Source organism: Ixodes scapularis, unplaced genomic scaffold (genome assembly GCF_016920785.2).
Source record: "Ixodes scapularis isolate PalLabHiFi unplaced genomic scaffold, ASM1692078v2 PGA_scaffold0__279_contigs__length_252992795, whole genome shotgun sequence".
In the NCBI taxonomy this organism is placed as follows: domain Eukaryota; kingdom Metazoa; phylum Arthropoda; class Arachnida; order Ixodida; family Ixodidae; genus Ixodes; species Ixodes scapularis.
Genome location: NW_024609835.1, coordinates 180,553,436 through 180,570,397, shown reverse-complemented (window position 1 = coordinate 180,570,397; position 16,962 = coordinate 180,553,436). Strand labels below are relative to the sequence as shown.

At 46.4% G+C, this 16,962-nt stretch overlaps 1 protein-coding gene and 1 pseudogene across 1 annotated transcript; both read right to left on the bottom strand.

The window, feature by feature from the left end:
• Positions 1-1,886: 1,886 nt before the first annotated feature.
• On the bottom strand, positions 1,887-3,668 carry LOC115310720. Its single transcript, XM_040223630.1, has 2 exons — positions 3,236-3,668; positions 1,887-2,602 (listed from the first exon to the last, which is right to left on the bottom strand). The coding sequence occupies exons 1-2, from the start codon at positions 3,666-3,668 to the stop codon at positions 1,887-1,889; spliced, it is 1,149 nt and encodes a 382-aa protein (XP_040079564.1).
• Positions 3,669-9,144: 5,476 nt separating this feature from the next.
• Positions 9,145-10,450, bottom strand: LOC115328129 (annotated as a pseudogene).
• Positions 10,451-16,962: the final 6,512 nt, after the last annotated feature.

Sequence of the window (16,962 nt, the reverse complement as noted above, 5' to 3'; positions counted from 1 at the left end):
CAAAACGGGAAAACGTCGCATTGCAAGGCCGCGAATAATTGCACGAATGCACCAACATCGAGGTCTTCCGCACGGCACACTCAAAGCAGCAACCATCACAAATCAACTCCCACAAAATCCGAGTGCATTTAGAGCTTGCGCGAGTGCCATTACAAGGGCAGCTCGGGGTGTCGCGTAATTCGCTCTCCTTGTGGCGCCGTTGTATTTTCAGCGTCGCCTCCTGATCCTGAGAATTTTCACGTACGTGCGCTTTCGGTTCTTCACCCGTACCTCATCCCAACTTTCCCTACAAAGAGCCTCATTCAGCGCACACCCTCGGAAGTTCACCGGACCCACTACGGATTTTCAAGGTCTAACAATATGTCCTGCAGGTTTATCTGATCCGTTGATCCTGCGCACGCGACTGCACAGTGGAGTGTCGACCACATCCCCCCACGAATAAAAGAGTCAATGACGGGGTCGGGGTCCCGACTAACAGCCGTAACACGTCACATCGAAATACCTCTGACTGTCCTGGACAGAGCATTGACACACGTAATAAGTTTGCTTCCACAGCGCCATGTCCACACGATGGAGTAACCCCCGGACAAAGCTGCGTGACGGCAATCGGCGGGGCGTCTTCCACCGCAACTCCGCGAGAAATGTTTGTACCATCTGGGCATTTCCTCCGCGCCTCCGACCAGGAGCAAGTGGAGTTCGACGTCACCGCGCCGCCTCAGAAAGCCGTGATGTCAGCATCACTCAATGCGGACTCGTGGGGGGAACGTCAAATTTCCCTCTCGTGTGAATAGCGGATAAGCAAGAATGAAAGAAAAAAGTGTCCACACGCCTAACTCGGAACTGCGCCACGAGACAGGTAGCAAACGTTCACATAAAAGAGTATCATTACACATAACAAATCACAACTTGGGCAAAGACAAGACAAAAAGGTGAACACACACTACAAAAGGCTATTGCTTCGCACAAGCACAGCCGCATTGAAATTACATTTAACGCGAATTTCATAAACCTTTTAATGATAGAAATAGTCTGAAATAATATGAATAATAATGACTGAAATAGTTTGAACTGAAAGTCTCCATGTGAAACTTTCCACAAGGTCACATTTCTTTGAGCATTTAAATCGTGCTCAAGACGTATTCAAGAAAGCAAAATTCTCCACAAGTATGCATAGAAGGGCCAGGTAATTGTTTTTCTAAAGCTGTCCTACTAGTTCGCACCTACAGCTCTTTCTCTTCTGGAGATAAGGGTATCGCAGGCCTTGATCAGATCTGTGCCCCGAATATCCTACGTAATCCCAGCAGACGCGTATGTCATCCTGTATTCTACTCAGTCGAAAAGCTAAAAACTTCGGGGCACCGGTCAGGTACCTAGACATTCTGCTACAACGACTGATCTTCGATATTGGGGGAAAGTTCGGTATACAGGGACAACTTGAAAAACCTGGCAGTTTTATACTGAATCACTCCAATTTTAAAGTGGGCAGAGTTCCAAAATTTGGTCTACGAATCCACCGACAACACCATCGGATATTGTTGAAGCCTTCCTGGATCCAAAAGACCCGAAATGTTATAATTGCGTTTTGTGTGGCACAAACTACAGCTGCTTCGTTGACTCCATTGAATATAAAAGATTAAAAGGAGTCTACTTAAAGAGAGTCCACCCTCTCCCCACATGAACTGAAGGATGTCTAGTTGGTGTTCACTTGACACACTGGAACCCACCGCTAAACCTTATATCATCTTTCCGACAAGCAAGGAAATTATATTGCATCATAGCATAACATGTTTACGTCAGAATTTGGGATTTCTTTACGCCTAGTCTACATGAGAAACACTGCAAGGAATACTTGCGAATGGATTGATGCACAACAGTTTGTCTGGATCTCAAAGTTTGTGAACCCTACACCGATTCCAAGGTAAGGTAAGGCCTTGAGTTATGTGTATTACGATCTGTATAATAAAAACTGCGACAGAAAGAAATATTCCACCACCCCATATAACGAAACATGGTCGAAGATCTCTCAATGTGACGGGATCTTCATTAGTCCTGCCTTTACGTGTCTTGAATTCACGTGTCACAGACCGTTTATGATTAGAGAGAGACACATGATGTTTAAAAATGCCAGCTTCAAAGGCTCGCGAGAAAAGATTACTCATGGCATTTCGGTAAGGGGAGATGTTCCTTATTTCAGGTCCAGTAGGTACCTGAGACACAACGGACTCTATACAGTTCCTGTCGATTAGTTTGTCCTTGAATTCGTCATATCCAGAACCAACGATCATAAACTGATCCTTTCCGTCATTTCCTATTTTAATTTTTCCAGATGATTTGACACATTTTTTGAGCTCACGGCTTTTAATACCTTCAACCTCTTGGGTGAAAACATTACTGAGAACACACAACCTAAAATCTCTCACTGGTGTTGTTGCTGTGATTGACTCACCCGCAAGAGGGACGTTTGAAAAAAGTGAAACAATAACCCCTTTGTACCCGGTGGCAAGTACAGTCACGCATAGAGCGCATGTCCCAAGAATGAATCGCAGCGAAAGAAACCTTTCACTACCTCGAGTCGCGGGACACCCCTGTTGCAAGAAGAAAGCTGCAAAGGGTAAAGCCAGAATATGAACATTTGCTTGTTTTTTGTTGAGAATCTTGGTGATTATGACGCAAGTAATAAATAAAAAGAAAAACGTTGCCAAAATGGCCAGCCAAACGAATGAATCGAGCGGCAAAAATAGAAGATTTTCTTTCAACACTGGCTCCCTGTCTCTTGCGTAAAATAACCTATCGAGGCTGTCATAAGGGTAAGTAGTGGAGAATGACGGAAACAAGTGACCTGCAAAGTGTAAAACAGAAAAGTAAAGAAGAGAAGACTGGTTCACATAACTTCCCACAGCACGCTGCTTATAATCATTTAAAGTAGTGATGTGTGTGGCATGAAACGAAGCGTTCTGTTGTTTGAATATACTGCTCAACGCTTCCAATTTCGCTTTATCACAAAAGCAATGGTGCTGACAATACATTCTTATCGCGATTCCATGAATAGAACGATTTTTAAGGAACTTTACAAAACTAACAGTATGGGCGGTTTTTGAACAGTTCAGACACCGAAGTTTAGGATATTCAAAAGCATAGATGAACTTATTGTGCACCATAAAAGCCAAAGACACTCCAGCATTAATTAATAATTCGTCCCTTCGCCTTGCTTTATGTAAATTACTGTAAGTATTACCGTACCCCGTGGGGTCATCCGAAATCACGTACAAATGCATTACGTACGGATGTGATAAAATGATTGAAAGAATGTCCCACGCTGTTGATTTCCAAAACACGAGCACAAGAGCGTGGCGGTCCTGATCCACGGCGCCGCGCTGATGCAGGTAAAAAAGCGCTGATGTTCCTCTTAGAACTCGAACACTTATCGGCGCCTTCCTCAGCAATTGGGCCAGGGCGAATCTTTCGTCCACGCCAAACTCCGGTGGCACAGCAATGTCTACATGAGCCAGTTCACTTGCTGCGACGATGTACTGCTGGAAACCGTCAGAAGCCGCAATGTCTTTCCAGAAGGAACAGTCTTCGGGATTCACCTGATGCACGCCGAAGGACAGCACCGTTAGGCTTAATAGCGCCACAAAACTTACAATTGACTGCTTCCTAATCGCCATGTGAAGAATCAAATATTGGCAAGCACTTCGACTTTTATCAAAGAGGTATTGCATTCGACTCTGGCATCCGAGGAAGCGTTTCACGAATCAAGAGGTCTGTTCTTCCCGTGTCTTCAGCATCGCGTCTCTGCCTTAGAGGCATAAATGGATCAGAACTAAAGGACCTTCGTTCATACTTGAGACTAGAGACGGCAGCATTTTTTGTTGTTGAACAGAAAATTCTGCTGCGCCACAAATGATTAAAGTAGGCGTTACCTTTTTTTTATAACTTGGCGAAATGTGGATTGCATTTTGTTTTTGAGCAACAGGCCTCTACTTACTTTTCGGAATGAAACTGCCGCTCCTTGTTGAGAGCACATAGATCAATAGCGAACAAGCTGACAAGTGCTACATTGATTTTTCTCCAGTAGCCTGCCTCATCTAGGTACGATGCCGAGAATTCTAGAGAAATATTATGAAGCGCGACGCAGGGTGTGTACATGTAAAGCACATTTCTGCTTGTAATGTTTTTGGAAAATCGATAATATATTTACTTTATACGCATTTCATAATATGTGTTTTCTCATATAGAGAGCATTATGACTTCAGCATCCTCAACTTGGTCTATTGGATCGATGTAACGTGAGGCAACTTCATAAGATTCCTTGCCCTCCTCCCCTGCACATACACAAAGAGAGGCGGCTTGCTGTTACTTTCTGGAGAAACGTTTTTCTCCTTTCCCTCTCCTGGAAAAAAGATGTGTTCGAGTGCTCTTAGACTGAGCTACACAGCCCTCATATTGACTGCGTTCTTCATATGTACCGAGAGTTTGGGATAAAATAAATCTGCATTTCTCTCACCCAAGCCAACTTACGCATCGTCGAACATCCAGTCTCCAGCCAAATGTAGCGCTGGCGTTTGGGGACCAGATGTCGAAATTTCAGAAATAGCCGTTATCCACTGGCGTTAAACGAAACCACGGCGAAAACATAGAGATGAATAGCGAACTCCTCTTCGAATTCTCTTTGTGATCATCTACAAAAACATCTAATAATTTTTTGATTGTATAACCTTTAGTTCCCAAACTTTGGCATATATTTTTTTTTTACTTTTTGTTTTCCGTCTTCGATTGCAAGTGAAAAACAAAATTTTAATGGGGCGTCACAGTCACGGTTGATTCCCTCTTCAATGCAATGTGAAAGGTTCCAAACTCTAGGGAACATGTATATAAAACCCACTAAAAAGCAATAAGAAATCGATGATTTGTATTATAAAAAAGTGAGAAAGGAACTAAATGCAAAACAGAATAGAAAATAAACAAGAACTGTGCATATTTACAAAGTCCGGATCAGTTCGAAGATTCCGAGCGATCGGGTGTCGATGCCAGCCTGAGGGTCGGGGTATTTTTTCGGGAGAGGCGATGACGGAAGGAGTATCGAAATGCTCGCGGTTTTGGATTCTTTTCGGTCTTGAATACGGAGCTCGCGTAGCCTACCGACGACGTAAGCAGCTTTCTGATAACGTAGATAAGGGGGCACCCTTGTAACCCACAACCTGGCAGCCCAGTCCTGGTTTGGGGCGTGTCCCAAGCGCCCAGTCCCGGTTGCCGGCCGTGAGTTGTTCTGCACTGACCCTCTCGAGCTCTTCTTTACGTCATCTTCTTCTCTTTCTTTCCCTCTTCTTCTTTTAACAATGTCCACATCATCACACCTGTCAACATTCGCCGCCCCTCGAGGTATTCTTTACGAAAAGACCTTTGGGGACAGAAGGCCGACGTATCTCCTGGTAATCTCTTCTAGTCTTCGAGAAAAGATCTTCCAAGCCTGCCACGACGACCCGACATCTGTCCACCCTGGCTAGAGCAGGACTCTTGCGAGGATTTGAGAAAAGTACTACTGGCCCAAGCTCCCGATAACTGCCAACCTCTGCACACGGTCATGCCACGAGTGCTAGTGACTGAAGAATTCGCCGACGAAGCCGGCAGGCACCCTGCAGCCGATCGCGCCCCCGACTGCCCCGTTTCAGCAGATTGGGATGGATCTGACTGAACCTTTCCCGCCGTCAACAGAGGAATTCCGTTAGATAATTGGGGCCATTCTGATTATCTTACCCGGTACGCCGAGACAAATGCACTCCCGTCGGGAACCGTGGTGGAAGTAGCCAAGTTCCTCGACGAGTTCATCGTCCTCCGGCCCAGCGCTCCCCAAACCCTGGTTACGAACCTAGGCTAATCGTTCATGGCGCGGTTTTATAATTCCCACCCTCTACTTTCCGAAAAACTGAAATGGTCTTTAAAAGTTGCAGGGAAATTCATTGGTGAACTCTTAAGGCATGCGTCAGCATGACCCTTGGAACTGCCAAACGCGTTCCCAATCAAGAAGAGCTAACGCTGACGGCATCAGTTTTTTCCGTTTTGCTTTTGACTTTTGCTTCCTCTTTTGCTTCGTGTATTTTTGGCGCCACTTTTTGATCTTGTTACGGGTTCAGTGTTAGAGTTTCCAAAAGGGGGACGTGTGTTGCGTTTGCGAAGAGTCACCTTAACGGATTCCAAAAGAATTCCCCAATGGAATCATTTGTAATTCTTTTCATCCCTTTTCTGTACTCTCCATGTCAGACCACGTCAACTTCCATGGATACGATCATCCATATCATTCGTGGAAAGAACCAAATCTGTACTACCCGCGGAGAGAGCCGCATCTATCGTTTTAAGTACGCACACACATCAAAACCCACGCACAGCTACTACGGAAACCCAGAGCGAAGAACAACCGGCGACGGCATAAGGGCAACTGAGCACGCTCGCATTCCGCCGCGTCGCTGAGCAACACCTTCTGGATAACAAAGTCGTAGAGCTGAATGAGATGGCGCCATCACAGAGGGCCAACGCTAAGCACAGGTTGGACACGCCGATTGCGTTAACGTTTGGCTCAAACTTGACTCAAAGCTGAGCGCTGACGCGACACTCGTTTTCAATCTGTGTCCAGCGTTGGCCTTCTCTCATGACGCCATCTCATTCATGCCTACGGCTTTGTTGTCTTGGAGGTGTTTCGCGGTGCCTCCTCCTCTCTGACTCCGCGACAGGTGTGCGCGCGACTTTAACGAAAACAAAAGGGCTCGTTTTCACGAAAACCCGGCGGCGTTTGTCAGTTTGTCAGCGCCGAGGAGGGAAGGAGAGGTTGACGTGTGTGACCGACTCCGAGCTCTGTTTAATCGACGTGCCGTCGGGCTCGTGCCAACGAGTAGCGTCGTCATCCTTGTTGGTGGTGACGCTGGATGTATTGACAGCTACACTTGGCATAAAGGGCAGCCCACAAACCCTTTGTTGGTAAGAAGTTTTCTGTCAAGACTATGCCGGCGTATTCGTTGGAGCCATTCATGACGGCGGCTAACCGAATTGTCGAGCGTCGCCTTATCCCGGTATCTACTCATTTGCCGGAACTCTAAACAAGCCAATACTGCTGGCCGTAGCTCCATTATGGTTGCCGAGTTTCAAGGCTGGAACAATTAATTACGGCACAACTGACGATCTTAAACCTCGAGTAAGTGGAGAAGCTACAGCGCAAACACGGCCCCAAAGAGCACAAAAGACGGCATAGCAGCAACGAATCCCTCTAACATAAATTCCGGCGGGTCCCATTGAGATTCTCGAACCGGCAGTAGCGTTGCATCGTGGTCTCTCGCAAGACCCCAATAGATATGTCCTTTCTTTGCATTACTTCGGCATAGATCTCCAATCAATAGCTCCTATAAAAACAGACCTGCACCTTTTTTGTCTTGTAACGATATCACCAGTGGATCTACATACAGGTCACTCATAAAACTCTCCAATCGCTGCACTCTAAGAAATGCCTGCGCGTCTATTCACCCGCAAAACACTCAAAGAGCCAACCTCTGCAATCTAGGAAATCAGCTAAGCGTATAATGAGGTGGAACATCCGATCAGACCTAAAATTAAAGTCTGCGCTGAGGCATTAGGCAGTGCAAAGCGTCATGCTTCCATTGCGTAATGCCACAGTGTAGACTTTATTTTGAGGTGTAAAGAGATGTCCCTCGCTATCATTCGCTGAGCTGATTTCGTAGATAGCAGAGATTGGCTCTTCGAGTGTTTGGCGAGTAAATAAAGGCGCACGCATTTTTTAGAGTGTGACTGTATATTATTATATAATTTTTTGCATTTTTACTTTTTTGCTGTGCCACCATCGGTAACTTGGATTTCGTGCTGGCAATTATGAGTTGTTTTTTCTGTCATTCCTGCCAGGCCTCGAATTCTGCCTGCGTGTCGCAGAATCGGTATTAGAGACCGTGCCTTATGCTCAATCACGTGTTGGCCATTCATCTGAGAAATACATTTTAGGACCTTGCTAGCACGAAATAAAAAAAAAGATAGGAATACTTTCTTCGAAGTAGGTACCATTTCTGTCACGGAATCCACAGACAGATTCCTAAAGATACAAAATATGTTTGTTTCCCGTAGAAGGGATATAAACATAACTTTCTTTTATTCTCAAAAGACTCATGTTGTTTTTTTATTATTATTAAATATTTTATGTCTCATTGTTTACCAGTTTGCTTGAATGAGTATGAAAAAGGGGGGGGGGGGCCTTTTGACTCTACCTGCGAGAAAGAAGGCGATAAATCTCAAACATCGTAGTTGTTTTCATCCCTTTTGCATTGCCGCGAACTTAAGAATTTTGTGTTCGTGTGTTTGTTCGGCTGAGACTCGTGTTCAGTCAGTGAGAGCACGACTTCGAGCCGAACGCCCGCGACGCACTTCCATTCAATCGGTGCCCCGCGTTGTCCCGCAGCATATGACGCAAAAATCTAGCTCTACGGCCTTTCTAACTTGAAAGCGTTTACAAGAGGTGTCAGTAGATGACTTTCCCGTAATTCGTTGTCCGTTTTGGCGCGCGGCCTTCTACGAACTTCGCACAAGGTCTATTGTTTGTGGATTTTTTTTTATGTGCTTGAAGACAAAGAACAAGTATGCAACCTAACAGAAAGAAAATATATACCATGACGTGGCCTAAAAATATTGATTCAATTTTGATCCACTTACACAAACATGCTTTTGTTTTATTATATCTGATTACCACCCCGCGCAATGAAGTCAACGTAAATTTATTTAAAAATAATGCATACTGAGAAGATCAATAGGCCTTGAGGTCCCGGATTTACATGCAAGAGCTTCATTATGTTTGAGTGTTCCTCGCAGAGATGCGAAATAGACACACTGGAGCACATAATTAAATTTAATATTAATTGGCACGAAGCATAAGGAACACAAACGTCCAGGTAACTCAGATTTGTATCCCGAGGTGACCCACTCAAATGCTGGTGTTAATAAACCTCAATATTACAAGCATCATTTCAAAAAGCAACAGCAACGTTGGTGACACACTTAGAAAAATATTTAATTCTGCAAGAATTATCGGGAATAACGCTGAAGCCAGTCTTAAGCCATTGATACAGAATGGTGCTGTCTTAAAAAGCGGAAAATCTAAACGACTCCTCCCAAGTTCTCGGAGCTCCACAGAGCGTTAAGGGCAGGGGTTACATTCTTCTCAAGTATTCTAAGGTGCAGTTGCTCCAGATGTTCTTCCTTGAAGGGCGTTTTCCGACCGCCTACCATTCCTGTACGAACGAGTACACTTTTGTTCAGAAATCATTCAGAACCAACCCAGGCAAACCTGTTTACGGCCTCTAACAAGTCCTTATCGCCTTTTTCAAACAATTTTCTCATTTTCTCTTCCCTAAACGTCAGAAACTGGGACATGAAGGAAAGGCTGCTCTGTTCAACGACCTTTTGGAAGAGATCTTTTGACACCAGCGCCTTGGCATACTCGTCTCCCAGAAAACGACCAAGTCTCAAGACAATGTCTCTGAAGTTCCTCTTGAACTTCTCATACGAGACAAAGAAGACTTTAGCGCCATCCTTATGAGGGTACCTGGACATCAAGTGATCAAAGAAGTGGCCACGATCGTTCTGGCCTGCCACGCAGAGCTCAAAGAAGTCATCGAACGTTCCATCCCTGAATCTGTACATCGGCACGGTGCGAGTGAAGGAGTAGAAGGAAACGCAGATGTCCAGGAGGTTCCTTGCCAAGTACACGTACTTGGCCTTGGTGTTTATGGGCTGGCGTTCGTAACTGAAAAGTGTCTTGAAACAGCGAAGAGGGTGCATGTCCCTCGCAGGGCCTGTACCTACCATTTCGATGTATGGCGTTCGTTTGTGGTACTCCGTACTCCGTTAGGTCGTTGGCGGACTGGCCTCTGCAAAAGGTGGAGTGTGGTAAGCGGTCAAGAAATCATCAAACATCGCATGCTTCAAGCTCACTGATTCCCTTGACAAAAGAAGCAAACAAAACAGTTTACGTGAATCATGATATGTCTTACCATAGCTTCGTAAAAACTTCATAAAAACACAGCTGCCCTTCTGTTTCTCACCGCTTCCGCCAATCTCCATTAGTGCAATAGCTGTTCCTTGATATAGGATCTACTCAGAGTAACGTCAGAAGGGACTTGAACCACTCATCTGTTGATTCGTGGGCCGGCACTTTGCCGAGTCACCGAGGCAGCTTTAGTTCTAGTAGAAAGAATGGTGCATCAGACCTTGCTTACCTGTATAAAATAAGTTTCATCATTTGTTCAAGCCGGTTGTTTCCGCATTTTAGAGGCGAAACCATGACGATGTCGCCATTGTGGGGCACGAAGCTGAGTGCCTCGTTGTCGAGGTCAACCTTGTATGCCGAGAAGTACCTGACTCCGTCGATATCTTGATAAACAGGAACGCGCTTCGAAGACATTTCTACAAAGCAAACGTAGACTTGAAATACTTTGTACCAGCGATAACTTCAATTGTTACGCATTGCCGATTTTTTATCATATTTTTTTTATTTAGGGGTTGCTTAATCTCCATAGAACAATTATTTCTGCGATTAGGAGGGAACAGAGCTTGGTGATGTGTAAACTTACAGAAATCTCGAATATTCAGGGTGTAAATCCGAAATACACCAATTAAACTGACGCTTCGATCTCACTTTGGGCGGTCCGCAAGAATCGGATTCTCAACGTATCACGCTAAAATTTACTGCATAAGTGCGGCTGGGTGGTGCATGCATGGCGTCAAAATATCAACGGACGAGCTTACATTGTTTATAAAAAAACTTTCGGGCTACCTGCCATGGCATACGCAGACGACGTCATGACCGAACTCGCCTAGTTAAATCTCCCACCGACAGAACTCTGAAGTGTCAAACATGCTGCCATACCCTGTGGGTATGGCAGCATGTGGCACCTGTCGTTCTGCATGCGTCTGGCATCTATCCTATGATCTCTTATGCAATTATAAATGTCGCAGCCACAAGTGATCCCTTGACAATAATCTGCAACTCGTCATATGGCAAACTGCGTAAATGGTTGGGTGAGTGTAGTAGTGGCAGTTTTGCATATTTGAAAAAAAAAAAAAAAAACAGTGGCTGAAAGGGCTTTCTTCTTCATCGCCATCTGTCTTAGTCAGGGCTGTCTCAGAAACCCCATTCAAGTCATTAGTCAGAAAGGAAGTTTCTGGGCTACCGCTGACACATAGTAATTTCAACTTAGATCAAGCAGCTGCTTTGTACGAGCGGTGTCTCAGCATTTGGCATGCAAACTGTGGAGCAGTTATGACATTTGGAACTTCAGGCTCCTCTATACTGGAACTGTTGCCATCAGCACGACAACCACAGCTGGTTATCGTGCCAGTAGACCTCGTTCTGAAGTCACCAGAAGAAAACAACAATAATCAGTTGTTAGTGGTCAAGAACAACACTTTTTCTCTCTTGAGCTTAGCAACGTGGTCTTTAATTAGTTTTTTCAAAGCCCCTTTGACACGCAATGGCACATATACCCTAGCTCAGTGAACACCCTACCTGTTAGTAGTGTTTCCAGTTTTTGCTAAATCACGAAAAGAGCCCTTGCAGCAAAAGGTAGTGCTGTGAAAAATTAAATTTTTAATTCCTCATACCGGAGTTTCTTATCTGCTGGAGTTTGGATAGGAGCAAGCTGTGGTCTGTGCTGTTAAAATCCTTTCTGAAGTCTAACTGGGCAATCTTGCACGAAATTCGGTTGTCAAGGCTGGTGCTGAGTGCATGGGTGACAGCTGCTAAGGCCGATTCGCAGCTTTCCCCGGGGGGGGGGGACCGTATTGGAGGGCGCTAAGGAAGTTCGATAGCTCAAGGTGGGCTAAGATTCGCTTGTTATGGGGTATCCACACGAAGGAGAACTGCGCGGACGGATGTCATGACGTTAACAACCCGGGAAACTCCGTCCTCGGCTCCGCCGCCCACCTGCGGAGCTTTCGTGCTTCCAGTACGAAGCATCCGCGCCTCCGCCACGGAGGAGAACAGCGCCGCGAGGCGTCAAAAAGGGATGACGTATGTCTCACGTGAGGCGCGCTCCGCGGAGGTAAGGGGCGGATTTCTCCTTCGTGTGGATACCCCATTAATGACTCCATTGTTTGGCAAACGATGGAGGTTATGGAGATTGGTCGGTATGACTGGATGTCAGGCTTGAGGGGGCACCGTGTCCCTTTTCGAGAGCCGTTACTGATGCAACTTTCCAGGATTTAGGAACAGAGCTGCGGGAGGGAAAATCGTTGAAGAGGGGAATGAGCACGGGGAAGATACGGCCAGCAAAGGATTTAAGCAATGCGGGGTGGAGGAGGCCGTCTGGTCCTGGGCGTTGAGAGGAGTAGACACGGGCAATTGCTTCGTAGGTTTCACTTTGAAGAATGACTATGGTAGAAAGTGTGGTTGCTGGTGTGGCCTCGACTGGCAAAGTTGTGGGTTGAGTGGGACAAAGGTTAGGCGTGGTAGGGTCGACTAATGCTGCAGTTTGAGAAAAGTGGTAGGAGAAGATGAATGGAATAGGGACCGCCATGATGTGTGAATGCTGGCGCATGGAACATTTTTCGTTGATTGTAAAAACATGCCCAAGAGTTTTGGCTGGCGGGTTGCTTTTGCTGCTAGTTGCTGTAGGTAATCGTTATGGGAGATGTGGAAGAGATGCTTGACCGCGGTATGTGCTTGGTGGGCTCGGTTAAGATGAGTGGGGAGTTTTTTTGCACTTTTTTGAATAGCCAATGTTTACGTCTGATTAAGACTGCAATCACCTTTGTCATCCATGGAAGGCTGCCGCGCCTCCTGTTGTTCCTTAAGGTGAGCACATTTGTGCTGAATTTCTCATATGCTGAGCGAGAGGTCAGGCCTTGTCAGCCGATGGGTGATCAAACATGGTGGACCAGGTAGCGAGGTGGATGAGCTGATTGAGATGAGGGGAATTGTTTTTTTAGAACTGCTGGAACTTCTTGACTTGATGACCTCTCTTAGGAACTGAGCAATGGATATTGGTGAGGAGAACGCTGTGATCAATGCCTGGTAGTCTGGATTTGACCGTGCAGCGGTAGGATAAGGTGGGATTATTGGTGCGGGCAAAGTCGAGGAATGTAGCGTTGCCGTTTCGAAAAACGTAGGATGGGGCGTCACGAAGTTGGGTGAGGCCAGCAGTTTCCAGTACGTCTAACAGCATGTCATCGAGTGGATCAGATGAACAGTGCAGAGAACCCGTTGGGGTCGATGCGCTGTTCATGGTTAGAACAGTGCCACTAGAGAGCAAAAGATGTAAGTTTCCGAAAAAAGAGGCCCATAATTATCAGCCCGGTTAAATAGGCGATGCATCGCAGAAAGCTCGAGCTAAGTGAGAATGTGACGCTAGCGGTTGGGATTGATAGACGCGAAAGCTTGAAAACGTAACGCTACCTGTCGAAAAGAAAAGATTGAGAAACACGAAGTTTGTTTCAGTCGACATCTATCTAAGCCTAATATCGTCAAAACAAGAACTGACATTGTTAACGCTTGTGGGATCTATATAAATGAAAAACACTTGTCAGAAAGACAGAGAATATTGTTTTCCTTCTTGCTGTCAAGCTTTTTTTTTTTTTTTTTTTCTACTAAAATAGGTTTTACTTCTTGTTTTGGCGCTATTAGGCTAAGGTGGACATCCGCTCAGAGAAAATGTTCGTCTTTTTCACTTATATTTTTGTCCGGGTAACGTCATGTTTCAAACTTCCGCCTTCCTTTCAAACCGCTATCACCTTTCCCTGGCGTTTGAGCTTTCTGCGATGCATAGTTTACTTACCCCGGCCGGAAAAACACGATTCTCTTTTTCAAAAAATAAACGTGTCCCCAGAAAACAAACAAACAAACAAACAAACGCGCACACACACACACACAAGAACGTGTCTTTTTTTTTTTTTGAGACGTAAAAATTAGTTGGACGTTCGTTCTTCTGACCTAATCTAGCACTAGAGGTCCGAACCAGATGACAATGTTTCAGCACTAACCGTTATCTTAAGCAACAGTTATAAGTGATTTTCCAAAAATTTCAGTGGGAACATGGGTCCAAATTTCGCCCGTCTTCGGTAACTGGTGCCACAGAGCTCCATGTATTTGAGAGCTGGGTCTGCAGTCAGTTTCCCAATTCAAACTTCAAGAAATCACTCATAACTTCTTTTTAAAGATAAAGGCTAGTGCTAAAAATTTGGCATCTGGTTCGGACCTCTAGTACTATATTTGGGTCCAAAATCAGTGTTCGGCGATGTATAATTCATTTCCGCGTAAAAAAAAAGGAAACAAAAAAGATAACTTTTTTTTTGTTATACAGAGTACAGAGTGTAATACAAATATAGTGCAAAATAGCAAACATTAGTCTTGACAAAATAAAACAAACATTTGTCTGCATTATAATACGTTTTTTTAGAGAAACAGAAAAGTTTGTTTCTAAATTCGAACTGAAACAGCATTATCGTTCGTATATTTCCTTAAAATCCTTATCGCGGTTATCCTGCTCGCCACCAGTCTCTCTCTGAGCGTTTTTGCGTTTTTCCCACTAAAGGCTCAATCACACTGCCTCATTTTCTTACATTAAGTTACGATACGTATAAGTCACCGAAACATTCGTGTCTCGAATGTCGCGTGTCATGCTTTCTCCTTGAACTGGTAGCCTCGCTTAATATGAAGCACAGAGGTCCCGGTGACTTCAACGTAATATTTCGTAATGTAACTTAACGTAAGAAAATGTGGCAGTGTGAACCAGCCTTAAAGCCCCTTCATGTTTTAAAGGTTGCGCTAAGTCCGTGGGGGATCGGTGGCCGAGTGGGCTAGCGCACACCAGCTCGGAGCACGTGGAGAGAAAGCTCGCGCTTGCGAGCTTTCTCTCCACGAGCTCCCTTCCGCGAGCTTTCTCTCGAAAGCTCGCGGAAGGGGATTGAACCCAGGAATCCTGGGTTCAATCCCCTTCCTCGCCCGTTTCGATCTGGATGAGCATCGTACTGGCGAGCGGTCGCGTATCCCTACTGTGTGGTGCACCTCAAAGACCCCAGGTTAGCGGTTGTACTGAACTGGCTAAATTGCTCATCTACAGCTGAGACACCAGACGCCCACCGAGGCAGACTAACTTCTGGCTATATAAACGTACACACAACAATTTGCAACTTGCTTTGCAAGGTGCGTTGATGCACGAGGCACGTGCAACGTGCAGGCCCTGAGGAAAAAAGTGAAAGCCGTTTGCAACTCCCTGTAACGCCGAATTAAAGCGCGGCTCTTGAGGAGGAGGAGGGAAGGGTACTGAGGGGAGGGTAGACCCCTCCTCCTCCTCCCCTTATTCGTTAATATGCTCCGGGGGGTCACCTGACCTCGGGGGAGGGGGTTCACGTGACCTCGAAGGGGGGGGGGGGGGGGTGTACGTGACTTGGGGAGGGGGGTCACGTGACCTCGGGGGTCACGTGACCTTGGGGGTCACGTGGGGATCACCTTGGGGGTTTACGTGACCTTGAGGTGACCTTGGCGTGTCACGTGACCTCGGGGGTCACGTGACCTTGGGGTGACTGAGAGGGGTCACGTGACCTCGGGGGGCACGTGGCCTGGGGGGTCACGTGACCTTGGGGTCACGCGGGGGTCACCTTGGGGGGTCACGTGACCTTGAGGTGACCTTGGGAGGGGTCCGTGACCTTGGGGGTCACATGACCTTGACGCCCCCTTGGGGGATCACGTGACCTTGGTTACGGCCACGGCGACGCCAACGGAGACTGTGACGCCGACGCCGCTCAAGCCGGAAACGGGCGCCTAAGAGCTGCGCTCTAAAAAAATGGGGTTGTGTGGATGTTTATCCGACCTAGAACTTCGTCTGCCTCAACGGGCAACCAGTGTCCCAGCTGTAGACGAGAAATTTAGCGAGTGCAGTGCAACCGCTAACCTGGGGTTTTAACCTGCATCACGCAGTAGCGATACACGACCTCACGCCGGTACGATGTTCATCCAGATCGAAACGGGTAGGGAATGGGGATTGAACCCAGGATCCTGGGCTCTGCAGCGCGAGCTTTCACTCCACCTGCTCCGAACTGGATAGCCCACTCGGCCACCAATTCCCCCTAGCTCATGTTCTTCCCAGAAGTGGTGCGCGGCATATGTCTCGAGTATTTCCACAACAGTGAATGGCGTCACCTTTCCCATGATAGAGGGGCTTTCTCCACACCTCCTGGGAGCGGGTTTGCAAACCAGTACTCAGACGAAGAGCAGGCCGATATAGAAAATAGGAAGTGCAAAACTGCCGCTTTATTTCTATTTTTTTTTTCTAACTTTTAACTTTAAAAATGATTTTTTTTTTTGCTAAAAACGTTTGCGTGCCAAATGTGGTGGTCCAAACGGCTACAACGCCGCACCCTGTGCTTTCGATAATTTATTACGTGGTTGGAACTTCGAATCCATTCGGACATCAGGGCTTATTCTACGTTTTGTAAGCCACTATGATCTTCGTATGTTCTGGCTAAAGCCCCTTTATGTTTCAAAGGTAACGCAAGGTGCGTCGATGCACGAGGCACGTGCAGCGACTTGGGAAGATCATGGCGGCACAAGGTAGCACTGAGCTAGATTTCAGACGCCATGTTCTTGAAGGAGATCATGACGCCACTTTTCCCACCATGTACTGGCCAGAGCCGTAGTACTGGCTCGTATCTCGCGCCGCCCATTGGCCGCTTCCGGCAGCGGCGGACGCAGAGCGAAGATCTAGCTGGAGATCGGCGGTTAACAGCCCGTAGCCCGAGCCCACCTCGAGCGCCCGACCTGCAAGCGCAGCTGCGAGCATGCAACTCGTTTGTTCCGGAAAATTTCTACGCCATTTATCAGGAAAAGGGTACAAATAAATACTGTGAATAGCACAATGAGATTAGGCGACGTCTGATTAGGCTTGCGGTGTTTCTCAAAATCGATGTCGCACGGCCACC

Coding starts and splice junctions, on each gene's coding strand:
- LOC115310720 (XM_040223630.1), bottom strand. CDS start 3,668: ATGGCGATTAGGAAGCAGTCAATTGTAAGTTTTGTGGCGCTATTAAGC. Junction 2,603..3,235: donor GGATGACCCCACGGGGTACG/GTAATACTTACA, acceptor TACCCTTTGCAG/CTTTCTTCTTGCAACAGGGG.